This window comes from Wyeomyia smithii, chromosome 1 (genome assembly GCF_029784165.1).
Source record: "Wyeomyia smithii strain HCP4-BCI-WySm-NY-G18 chromosome 1, ASM2978416v1, whole genome shotgun sequence".
Classification (NCBI taxonomy): Eukaryota; Metazoa; Arthropoda; class Insecta; order Diptera; family Culicidae; genus Wyeomyia; species Wyeomyia smithii.
Genome location: NC_073694.1, coordinates 57383774 through 57397069, shown reverse-complemented (window position 1 = coordinate 57397069; position 13296 = coordinate 57383774). Strand labels below are relative to the sequence as shown.

Genomic DNA, 13296 nt, shown 5'->3' with positions numbered 1-13296 from the left:
CAGATTTTTGCTTTATTAACCTCGGCAAGAGTGGAAAACTTGGTTGTAGAGCGTGCTAATAGCGGTTATCAGGAAGTTCTGATGGTACGCTTTGTTTTAAATGATGCGCCGACAATTCTTGACTCTTCCGGAAAGTTTCATGCTTGAGAAATAAACATTCGTACACATTATCATCATTTTTCGGATGGCAGCACCGTACAGTCGTCCACATGGATACTAAAAAAATTGTTTCACCTTTCAGCAGTCATGTCTTGGCGTTGTCGGCAGTTGATTTTGACGTTAAGTATACATCATATAAACAGTGTATAAATTAGTTCGACTTTTGCTCACGCGACAATCATGTCCGATGAATTCTGCAAGAGTCAGGTATCTTGTTCTAGTCATCTTTGCACTAGGGTAAGGAACGGCATAAGCAGTGGCGTTTATTTCAATCATAATAATATCATAATTTAATATCGATAATTTAAATGAACAAAAGCTCTGATTAACTAGCTATCTTATGAATATATATAGAAAACCGTTCAACGCAGAAAAATCTTTGAATAAACATCAGTCAAATAAAATCATCCAAAATTGAAGTCATTCAGGCGCCATTAGGGGGCTGAGGAAAATCCCCTGCAAACAGATTCAAGCTGCTTAAAATAGGTTTGGGGTGATTGAATCAGTGTCCTTCGATTGAGAACTTCAAGAATTGTTGAAGTTCGCTAAATCGGTTTCAGAATCGGAAAACAATTGCTGACAAAGAGAAAGGTAGTGAACAAATTGATATACTTATGTTTGTACAGGGGATAGTCAATATAGGTAGGATAGGCAAAATTTTGATGAAATTTGAAATGCTGTAGCTTTGCCAAATGTTATTCGATTTTAATATTTCGAACACCATTAAACTGGAAATCTTTTAAAGTTTAATTTTCTGACCACAAATCTTGCCTAGGTCAGCGGATGCAGGAAATATTCCCGAGCTCCGGTAGGCATGTCAAACCTGCTAATTTTTGGATGGATTTGGTAATGGGTTACCTGATAAAAATGCTCACTTGCATCATTGGCATAGATGACAAAATCATTTCTGAAGCGAACGGTTCATCAAGATCCGGAATCGACCAAGAGCTCATAGAGAAATTTTTCGTGAAAAACATTTTTCTCATCTGATGTTTTATAGTGAATTTAGAGGTTAAACCTTTTTTGTTTGAGAAATCGTATTTCTTAACTCCTTCCTTATTTGTTTTCAATCATCGGTAAACCTTCGACTACATGATGTTAATTTTCAATAGACATTTTTTGAGTGAATTGTGTGAATTACCTAATGGCGAATAATACTGAAATAATGTTTTCAGCATATTTACAAGATCAGAATAATAAAACAATCATTCTTATCTTGTAAGCATGCTAAAATTACGCTTCAGACCTGTTGTGGCTAACACTGACCTACAAATCAGGTTCTAAGAACAGCACGCACAAATCTGGTCCGTATACATATCTTCCTTCCTCCACCTCAACTTTCCCCCGTTCTGTCCAGTGTTGTACTATTTCACAAGCAAATCATCATCGTACGTGACGGTGAATACGAAACTCTCCAAAAGTCACGACCATCGGCAAATCGGTCGGTGGTGCATTTCGCATATATACCGGACCGCCCCAGTCCGGATCCTGGTTTCATAATTCTGCACGTTCATGCAACGACAAAACGAATTTCCTCGGAATTTCATTGATAAAAGTTCGTTCCGAAGAATGGACATCCTGCGCGGCGGAAAGGAATGACTTCCGAGTTCCGAAATCGACACCTTTTTATTACGGTGAGCCAAGCCGGGACTTTTTGTCTATAAACACGTACGCGAAGCAGTACAGCGGGTGTCCTGGCTGAGCTAAAGCCAGTAACGCTCATTTTAGGGTGCTATTATCGACTCAATGGCAAGAAGTACCTTGAGCATAATAAATTATGTAAATAATCGTGGGAACGGGCTGTCGGGAGTCGAGTTCAGTTTGTTTTCTTTCCGAGTTTGCAAGTTTGTTTTTCTTTCGCATTGCACCGCCCAAATGTTTTGTTGTTCTCTTTTCCTTGCTTTCGCCATTTGTTAAGATACTGCACCTTTCATTGATGGGTGCGCCATTAACCATTACACTGGCCTGGCTCAAACACCTGAATATAAGGACGCAATGAACCAATCAGTGATCCCGTTACCAACACCACCAAATAGATCCTGCTGATCCTAGGATCGAGCTAGCTGAAAGCACAGGTACCGGATCAGTTCGGATCGACAAGTCGTAGCGGCAAGTGCTTCCCAAACTGTTTAGTGATTAGGTTACAGTTTATTTTTAGGTTTAGAATTGTACAGTTTCGAAAGTGTTTATAGCAGTGATAACTAAGCTTTAATTTCTTAGTTTTTAAGTCACCAGTGAAAAAAGTACTCAGTGTAAGATGAAGTTCATTAGAAAACCGCTGACTGATTGCAATCAAAATATTCTCGGTAATGCTTCGATTTTATCATTCTAGAATAGTAGCTCTGCTTAACAGTTCTCAGCGTGATGTCGAGTTTTTGTTTCATTGCTATTATTTATAAATCAGAAAACTCAGTTACTTACACTTATGAATGAGTTTTTTAAAGAATTCTTCGTCGTTTCGGGTTTTTCCTATATGCTAACATAACATGTTCTACATGGAAACCGTCTAGCGGTTCCACCTCTGGTTAAATGTAGTTTTGAATCACATATCAATTTACATGCGTCTTCTTCTAAATCTAGAACTCGAACAGAATTAAAACGACTAGCTTGTGTTATGGTTTTTATAGTGCTTAAAAAATCACTCTCACACATTATTTGATGCAAATGTGTTCGATTCAACACTTTGCTTTCAATCATTGCCACTTGCATACAAGTTTTTATAGAAACTCTGTTGATTGTTTTTTTTATCGGTGATTGTTTCGAAAAGCCATGAAATTGAACTAATTCAAACGCAATAATATTATGTGTTTCCAAGTTCACACGGATTCATTTTTTTATAACAGAAAAGGAGGTGCATTTTCGTCATAACGGAACAGTGTTTCTCGGTTCAGTGTTATCGGTTTCTATTAACCAACGGCTTCTTATTGGACCCAGGAAACGATTCTGAACACCTTTTTTGAGTTCTAAACATTGAAAACAAATTATACGGGAAACTTTGTGTGTGTGTGAAACTTCTTTTATTTCTAATTCGCCAGAAGATATTTTTTCTGAATTGTTCCCATTCCACCAATCGTAATGGAACAAATATTTGACAACATCATTCTCTGATTCAGTTATGGCAATTCATTGTTATTCATTAGCAACGCCCGACTGGATTTTCACATGCCGCCACATTTCGCCGAAATTAAATCCAATTCATTGTTCCGCTGTTTATTCAACGCAACTAAAATCCTGTTCTCCAACGCTCCGGTTTATGGTTATTATTATTTTTCTCATTATCCCAAATCAAACAAACTTCGTTCTGCGGTTCAATAGTTCTTATTACAGTTTCACGCTCTACCACCCTAGAAGCTAAGCTGATTATTTTGCCGCACCACAAACAATTTTACCGAACAAATAAATTGCATTCCCATAAATTCGGCTCAGCCCAGCTGTTTAACATCGCTATCAATTTCGCACTTGCTGAGCAAACGCCGTCGTAACTAATTAACATCGACTTTTGGCCGTTCAATAAATTAATCTCATCGAAACCATTTCCATCTGTTTCTTTGCAGGCCTTGCCACTCGCTGTGCCATGAAGGAGAAAAGCAAAAACGCTGCCCGGTCCCGGCGGGAAAAGGAAAACGCCGAGTTTCTGGAGCTCGCGAAACTGTTGCCGCTGCCGAGCGCCATCACGTCACAGCTAGATAAGGCGTCCATCATTAGATTAACTACCTCGTACCTGAAAATGCGCCAGGTGTTCCCCGAAGGTAGGCCAGCACTGTTCGACTGTATTTATTTGACGACCGTTCGCCAATTAATTATGATACAAGCACCGAGTAATAATGATTGCACACTTTGTTCCGCGCCCTGACACTTGAATTGATTTCAAACGGGGTAGCCTTATATTGCTGTACCTTGCGATTTTTTGAGGACAGAAGCACCACTTCGGTATTTAAATTTTATGGCATCCCGGTTCAAGATCGAGAGCTGTATGCAAATAACCTGCGACATCCCGACCGGCAGTGCAACATAATTGAGTTTGCTCTTGGGGGTTAGCGCGGGAGTGTATTGTACAGGGAAAATAATAATCATTTGTTTTTCCGTCTCCGAGCATCCTGCACCGGTCGACCCACTATCTGTCTGATCGTGATTGCTCAGCTTCGCCTATTATGGGGGTCACCAAACAACGACGTCGGGAGGGAACGATGTCACCTGAATGAAAAGTTATGATTGTATCCGGAGCAGCGTAAATTGGAATACGATCCTATCGGATGAAATTTTATGATAATTTCTTTTATATTTTCGAGACGTCAACGCAAGAAGAGCAGATCACGTGTACAAAATTGTTCCGTGGCTACGGTGAGGGCGATAAGAATCTGACTTCTATTTTGTGGGTATGGCTGTGGTTTATGATGTTATACAAAAAAATTGTTTTTGAGTTTTATGATCATACCTATCGAAATTTCCACATCATTAAGCATAAATTTAAATAGAGTGCATCCGTTTTGTAAATGTTCAAAACATATTCCTGTGATTTTTTATCAAATCGGGTATATAGGAGTTTCTGCTGAACGCAATTTGTTTTAACTAAACTCCAGAACAAAAACCCCGATCTCTTATACCGTGCTGCTTTAATGCTATTCATCCGTACCTCTTGTAACGACAATTACATCAATTCAGCTACCGTCAGGCGGAAAAATGCCGCAAGGGAAAGCCAACCCTCCTCGGTGGACCTTTTGCCGAACGTATGCTTCTTGTTATTCTAGTTCTTTCTGGTCCTTCGACGTGAAGCACTCGCACCCCCGCCTGTCTGTTTGCTGCGCCGCACATACGGGAAGCTGTGGAACCGTACGACTTACCACTAATAGGGTCCTGCAGTTTCAGCCTACTGTGAACTGGTGTCGACTGGTAACTATAGGCTATGGATAGCAAGCAACCCCTGGTTCGGAAGGCGTTTGTAATAACAATAGGGGGAAATAATAGGCGAACAAAGTGATAAAAATTATGCTGACAAATAGAAACACATTTTCAAGTGGAACAGACTGCCATACATTTAATGACGAAGCAAACTGATGACGACGACAACAATAACAATGATGTATACCACTTAATGCCGAGATTGTTTTCTTTTCTAATTATTCTCCTGCAGGTCTGGGGGACGCTTGGGGCTCACAGCATGTGCCGAGCAATCCCCGTGATTTGGCTATCAAAGAGCTCGGCTCTCATCTGCTGCAAACACTGGATGGGTTCATCTTCGTGGTTGCCCCCGACGGCAAGATAATGTACATCTCCGAGACGGCGTCAGTGCACTTGGGCCTGAGCCAGGTTGAGTTGACGGGAAACTCCATCTACGAGTACATCCACAACTACGACCAGGACGAGATGACATCGGTCTTATCACTGCAGCCATACATGTTTGCCGCCTCGACGCCTCCGCCACCGCCACCACCTCCACCACCATCACAACAGCCACCAGCAGCTACCGTGACGGTTCAGTTGCTTGCCCAGCACCACACTATGGGCAGCCCACCACCAACCATAGCAGTCGTCAGTCAAGGACAACCGTCGGAATCGCCTCCACAAAACACCAACTGTGCTCCCTCGTTATCCCCTACTCTATCAATCCCACCGCCACCCGTACAACCGCATCTTGGGCCACCTCCTCACGTTCCACCAGGTCTTTCACCTTCGACCGGACAAATCCCTCCACCCCATCTGACAGCGAACGTACCTCCTTTATCCTCCGGGCACCACCTCCATACTGCTGGTGTCACACCTTCCGCTCATCACCATCACCATCACCCGCCACCGCCGCCACAGCAGCATCACCACCATCATCATCATCATCACCATCATCACCACTTCAACCAGCATCAGCAGTCGCAAACAATCGAAATCGAGCGGACGTTCTTCCTGCGGATGAAGTGCGTGCTAGCGAAGCGGAACGCCGGTCTCACCAATCACGGCTACAAGGTACGCATTCTGCACTGTTATTGTAATTATCCAGTCATCCCGTTTTTTCTATACACACACACGAAACACGCACACGGTTCCATCCGCTTCGATTCAAGTGTTTTGATTCAATTATGACTCGTTTTGCTATACTGTATACAAGGTGGGCGCCATTTTGAAAAGGCACCGACGAGACGTAAACGAATGGTTTTCGGTTGAGATGTTAGTTGCAAGCGAAATTTTTTAGCTTGGGCTTTCAAATATTGTAGGTTATGATTACAGTATTTCCGAATGAAGCTGTTTGAATCTTTGTTGAATATTATATCATTTCATATACTACTGTGTTATGGGATGCGTTCCAACTCGTTTAAACTCATACCGCGTTCCATCCTGTTCCAATCTTTTTCAATATGTTTTCTATTTACAATGGAGTACAGATCTATGAGTTGTACTGATTGTATAAGAGTGATGAAACGGACATACTTCCGCATTTTCAGACTGATTTTAATTTTATTTTAAATCAAACAAAAAATCATGTATTCAAACATAGCCAAAAAATATTAGTTCAAGACAGCTAACAAGCAACAAATATTAATCGTTTAGTATTTGGTGTTGGCGTTGTTGTGTAGACGAAATGCTTTCCCAGATCTCTTCAATTGTCGTCCTTAGTTCTACTTCATTCTTTGGGTTTTTATTATTCAGATAGTTTTTAATTTCCTGCCATAGATTCTCAATGGGGTTCAAACCCGGTGATTGCGGACGTGTTTCGAACACTGGAAGCAATGGGGATCAATATCCCACTGAAAGTAATAATCACGAAGGAGACCTAATTTCTTCACATAAGGCTTTAGGTTACGTTTCAAGATGTTCAATTGAGCCATCTTGTCCATCATCAAATCGACGAACTCCATGGTTCCCGTTCCAGAAACCACCATTGTATTGTACAACAGCTGACTGCCGCCGTCTGGTTTTATAATGGGAACCAAATGCTGAACCTGGAGCTCTGATCCTGGTTTTCTCAACACCATCTGTCCTCCTTGCCAAGTTCCTACGCGTCTTGACAATCGCATATCCGCTTCAACCTGTTCAAGCCACCTAGTACGTTTAGCTCTTCTGTTTCTGGTGCCGATGAGGTCCTTGAAAAGAATCGATTTTACCGTTAGGGATGCCAGCGACACATCCGGTCCATCGCAGCCTTCCGACCTTCCTCAGGTGCACAATGTGAACCCTGCGTCATTCTCCGCTTTCAATTTGTACCCCACCAGATATTATCCGCAACAACACGTTCAAATACGGCCAGTTGGCATATGTCCTCCGTGAGCAGCTTCACGGTTTTAAGTCCCGAGAGACTACTGGTCTGATTTGGGTTTTGTAAATACATGGTTAGTTTCGTGCGGCGCCGTATGCTCCTCACGGTGCTCCCACAGACCGTTATTATGGAAAAATGCACCAAAGAATCTGAGTACACCATTCGATTCGTTATGACGTCCAGAATGTCTGGTCAAAATTTCAAAATCCTCCTACGGTACATTTTTGAGTAATGCCCTTTTGAAGGTCGTAAAGTACAAAAAAGTGATATAAAATCGACGAATTACTTATTGTATAGCACGTTTTTCAACCACCATTTTATGAAATAACCTGCAAAATAGTTTCCAAGTTATATTTCAAGACATTAACAATTGGTGGAAATATTTATTTGAAAATCCCACAGTGCACAGTGGTCTAAACTCAAAAACTTACAGACAAAATTATAGACAAAAAACTGATTTTAAGGAGGGATGTTCCACAAAAAACTCCATTTTGTCGTGTCCAATGTACAGATAGGACTACGCAGTATTCAGCAATTGTTTTTCTTTTAAAATTTTCCACAACTTTGCTGAAGGAAGCAATATGGTGTATTGAAAATTAGAAAAAATATTTTTTTTATCTAACTGTTAGGTGGATTGATCGAAAAACTAAAAACGACGAAAGTAAGGCCTTGTTCTATGGAACAATTTTGCTGAAGCCATTGAGTACATAATATCAATTTTTCACAGGCAAATCGTCCTATCACGATTTTTCGAGTTTAGACCACTGTACAATGTGGGATTTTCAAATAAATCTTTCCACCAATCGTTAATGTCTTGGAATATAACCCTTGGAATGTGTAGAAACTATTTTGCAAGTTATTTCAATGGTGGTTGAAAAACGTGCTTTACAATCATGGGCGTAGCCAGAATTTAAAATAGGGGGGCAAGCTCTTCAAAATTTTAGAAGTAAAAATATTGTACACTAAGGTCGCTTTTTACGCGGCTTTTTTTACGTGGATTTCGGAATTTACGCGTTTTTTTTACGCGGATTTCGAAATTTACGCGTTTTTTACGCGGATTCCAAAATTTACGCGTTTTTTTTACGCTGCTCGTATCCCCCGCGTAAAAAGCGACTTTAGAGTGTTTTGAAAAATAGAAATAAATACTAGTCATTAGTGATTGTTACATCAAAGCAACCAGTGAAAAGTTGTCCTTGACATCAGAGTGGAAAATTTGATTATTCTTTGTCCAACCTCGAATATAAATAGATGTTCTTTACTAAAAACTCTTAAGTTCATTTAAACCTTTGGACATATTATTTTGGCGACGAGGATCTCAAGAATCCACGAACATGGCAGAAGATAGAGTTGATCAGCAGCCGCAACCGGGAATTCAAGATATGATTCACAAGATGGCCTAGATTTTACAGCGGATAGCGGTCCAGTATCAAACCCCGGAGCAGATTTTGGAGTCCCTCTCTTCGAACATCATCGAGTTTGTCTTCGACGAAGAAAACGGAGTTACGTTCGGACGTTGTTGTTTAACCGCTACCAGGACCTCTTCAAGAATGATACAGGCCAGCTGAATAATGCGGCGAAGATAAGTTTACTTCTCCGGAAACTGGACACCCATTCGTACAGCCGCTATCTCAACTACATCCTGTCAAAGCTTCCCAAGTACATAAAAATTGAAGACACAGTCAAGATTTTCAAAAAAATCTTCGGACATCAAACGTCAAACGTCCAGGAAGCGGTTCATGTGTCTTTTTTCTCGATTGTTGTTGACCATCTGCCGATGAACACTCAGCAAGCAGAGAGCACTCAACCGCTGTTCAACCATTGTTTACCTCAGCCAGGTTTTCACCCGCCGTAATGTTCTGAACGAGCGTTCAATCGTGCATGTTTCCATTGTAGAGCAAGTGCAATTTTAACTGCTTTCTCAGTCGCAGGGAAGAAAGAACGGGCTTTAGCTAGCAGGTCTATAAGATCCAACTCTTTCAAGTTCTTACGGTCTGCTCTCATACTGCTGCAATGTTAATACAAAACTTCCGCCTCTCCAACAAAATTGTCAACTTCATAAAAAATCACAAAATTTTCGGTTTTGCGCTTGAACTCTTCAACGACATGCGTATTACGTTAGCAGGATGCAGCAAGGCAGGTGCACTATCTTCATCGAACCGTGTTTCCAGTGAGGTTACAAGAGAATCAAGGTAAGGAATTGTCACAGCTCGGTTCCAATACTCCAAGCTAGTTGATGCAGGCGAATTTGCCTGGTACTTTTGCCGCTGCAATATCCTTGGTGGATCAACTGAAAACCCTGTGCAAGTCCACGCAACATAGCGGAAGCATTTCAATAAATTATTTTTTATCTGGCTGATACTTTACACAGATGGTTCTATGGGCTAAAGATGTCGTTTTGTGCTATTAGATTTATTGAAAACAAAATTCTGCACCAATGTCAACATAAAGGGGGGCGCAACGGCCCCCCCCTGCCCCCCTCTGGCTACGCCTATGTTCACAATAAGTATGTCGTCGTTTTTATATCACTTTTTTGTACTTTACGACCTTCAAAAGGGCATTACACAAAAATGTACCGTAGGAGGATTTTGAAATTTTGACCAGACATTCTGGACGTCATAACGAATCGAATGGTGTACTCAGATTCTTTGGTGCATTTTTTTATAATAACGGTCTGTGGGAGCACCGTGCTCCTGGATCCAAGTGCCCTGCGCAAACCACAGTAGCCCCAATTTCCAGCTTGTACACGTCGTTGGATCTCCTTACTTGTGTTATTGTCGGCGGTTACCGGGGATTCCAAGTATACGAACTTATCTATCACTTCGAGTTCATCGCCGTCCAAGGGAGGCGAATGTTGGTTTCTTTTGAGCCGCCTACTTGGTTTTCGACGCATTACTGTCTAGTCCTACTCTTCTAGCCTTCACCTTTGATCTGGTGTAGACCGCCTCCGCCGTCGCAAAAGTTCTCATAATAACGCCGAGGTCATCTGCGAAGCCTATGAGGCACTCCAAGGTTACCTTCCGCCTCCTTCCGTTGCTCCCCTATTAGGCGCTCATCGAAAAACTGCTTCCACCTGTCGACCACTTCGCGCTCGCTTGTGATCAAGTTGATGGGTCAACCTTCCTGCGGGCAGTTCACGTTGATGATGCTGCAGTCGGAAAAACGACATTTAATCCTTAACAAATACATCCTTTCGTTGATCGCTTTCCAGTTGATCACGCGATCATGCATTTTGCCCAGCACACAAAAACCCGTTCACTCATTGATAGGGACGTTGCAATACCTCCGATACTAACTTGGAATCGATTCGATTGCTTCCGAAACTCGATTTTTGGTAACTATGCTTAACAAGCGATCCATCGCCAATATCGATACACTACACTCAGTATCGAGTAAAAAACTGACAAAACGGTGCTATAAGCAGGAAAGAATCTGTACCTCTACATTGACTGTAGAAATTCATTTTGACATAGAATTACGTCCTATTTTATCATGGCAAAAATCCAGAATGGAGTGAAACGGTAGAATGAAAGATTACAAATGCTTGAAAATTTATTACAATGGACCCGATTTCGGTCATCTTAATGGATAGAGAACTAGTTATGAGATCATTTTTTAAAACATTTTTTATATAAATGTGGTTAAAGTGCGTTGAGTGTATTTTCGTCTGTGTAGTCTCAAAAAAGTAGAGCAACTTATTTTATACTATCCGACGTTTCCTCACTGATCAGTGACATCCTCAAGGGAAACTGTGAGAATTTATCACCGGTTAGCGGCTTGGAAAATATTAAATTGGTGACAAAATCTGTGACTCACATATATCTTGTTCGTTCCTTGTCAAGATAACTTTGAAGCCATTATAGTAAATTTTGGTGCCTCTAGTCACAACAAGCTCAAACTGAAATTAAAAAATCATCAAATTAGTTGACCGCAGTCGAATATATCCCCAAACTTATTGCAAGTTATACATTGCCTCCCCAGCTGGTCTCGAGGTACGATGCTGACCTAACAAGCCAGTCGTCGTAGGTTCGAGTCTAGATATTTGGTGTCAATTCATCAGGTTAAAGAGAAAGGTTCAATTAAGTTAAACAATCCTATTATTTATATCACGGGAAATAAATATGCAAAAAACAGTAATATGAGTATTACTTCGAATGAATTTGATAACGAACAACGACACTTTGCAGTATTGATACTTTCTTCTCGATAATATCAAAGTATCAGCACCAACGGGCTCTTTTGGCTGTCAAACTCCATACATTTTTCATCAACCACTCATTGATTCTGGTACCAGCGATTCTGGTTAGCGAACCTACACATTAGAGAAATGTAGCGAACCTATACATTAGAGAAATGACAAGACACTCGCCGTTAAGGCAACTGTCAACATCAAAACGGGCGAGCTGTATAAATTTGCATTGCCGTCATCCGTTTTGATGTTGACAGTTGCCCTCACGGGGAGTGTCTTGTCATTTCTCTAATGTATAGGTTCGCTAATTCTGGTACCCACTTTTTGGTTGGTTTGCCCTAAAACAACTGAAATAGAGTAAATGTTACATAATTGTCAGTAGACTTATTCTCGAATAAATATCCTTATAGATGAAAAAACAAGACGTTATTTGTTTCAACGTTTGTTTTCGGTACAATGTGCGTTTTCAATGGAAGAGATGGTTTCTGTAAGCATTTGAAATGAAATATTGACGCCGTGATGAATTTATGATTGGTAGGCGAAATTTTGACGTTTATAGTTCCCTGATCAGCACTCGCTTTCGATATTAGTATCGATTCCAAGTATCGATGCTTGATGATATCGCAATGACAAGGTATTCTGGACTAACCAGTGCAGTAGTAGAGAGGCTGTGACGTGTCAGCTTTGCAAGTTGCATGGAGTTGTATAGAAAATTTGACAAACTTGGCTTATTTTTGTTCCATTTTAGTTTAATGTACAGATTTGTTTATTGCAGCGTAAAGGAATTCAAACTTGGGTTTCTTTTTCATCTAAACATTGGGTTATTGAGAGTGCCTGTATGAGCAGACTTAACCAAAGTCTCCCAGACATTGTCACTAATTCTGGTTGATTTTACTTGAGTCTCGTGTACATTATTTATTTAAATAATTCGACGAAGTTTAGTTTAGTTAGTTTAGTTTTAAGCAGTGCTGGGATATGTGTGTACATAAACCACACATACTTGTCCTATTTTCAAGGACTTTCACCCATACACTGAAATGAATGAAAATTTAATTAGAGCGTAGATTCTGGTCTAAAAGCCTCTTAAACTTCCTATATGTCAACGTTAATGGAATCATTATCTTGCAAAGCCACGATGACGATTATGCGCGGTTCTAACTGCTCAAGGTCCGTTTTCCGTTACCCAGGTCCGTGCCGAATGTTCTGAGTTATATTTTCTTGATTGTTAGTAGTGTAATTATTTAAGCAGGTTATTACTGAGATTGAGTGACATGCTTGTCATTGTTTCACTCGTGTTGCACAGTGCGATTGAAAAAAAGGCTATTGCGAAGATATTGTAAGTCTCAACAAAAGTTTCGTAATGTTTTGAATATTTTCATTCTGTAGCATTATTTCGGGAATTAGGGAGTACCTAATAATATCTTTTGTTTCGAATAAAAATCAAAATTGTTCATAAAGGATGAAATATAATGTTCTTTAAAGAACCTTTGCTAAAGAAATAAAGGTTCTATGCCTTAAGGCAAACAACAGGAGTGTTGTATACAAAGCCACGATCGCAAGGTGTTCGTTACATTGTATCGAATATTTTCCTACTATAGTGCAAAAGAGGTGTTGAAGCGCAATCGAATTTCAATTCGATTGTTTAGCTACTCGCGGGTTTCTGATTTTTTTATATCAGCTAAAAGAGGGTAATTTCCAGAGCAAAACG

At 40.5% G+C, this 13296-nt stretch overlaps 1 protein-coding gene across 3 annotated transcripts in view; it reads left to right on the top strand.

The window, feature by feature from the left end:
* The window catches only part of LOC129716949 (protein single-minded), a 74495-nt gene that overhangs the window by 53886 nt on the left and 7313 nt on the right, over positions 1-13296 (top strand). For all 3 annotated transcript variants that reach the window (XM_055666802.1, XM_055666794.1, XM_055666799.1), the window contains 2 exons: positions 3714-3908; positions 5291-6114. In XM_055666802.1, coding sequence (XP_055522777.1) covers positions 3734-3908; positions 5291-6114 — 999 coding nt within the window. In that variant the 5' untranslated portion in view covers positions 3714-3733. The remainder of the gene's footprint in view (positions 1-3713; positions 3909-5290; positions 6115-13296) is intronic.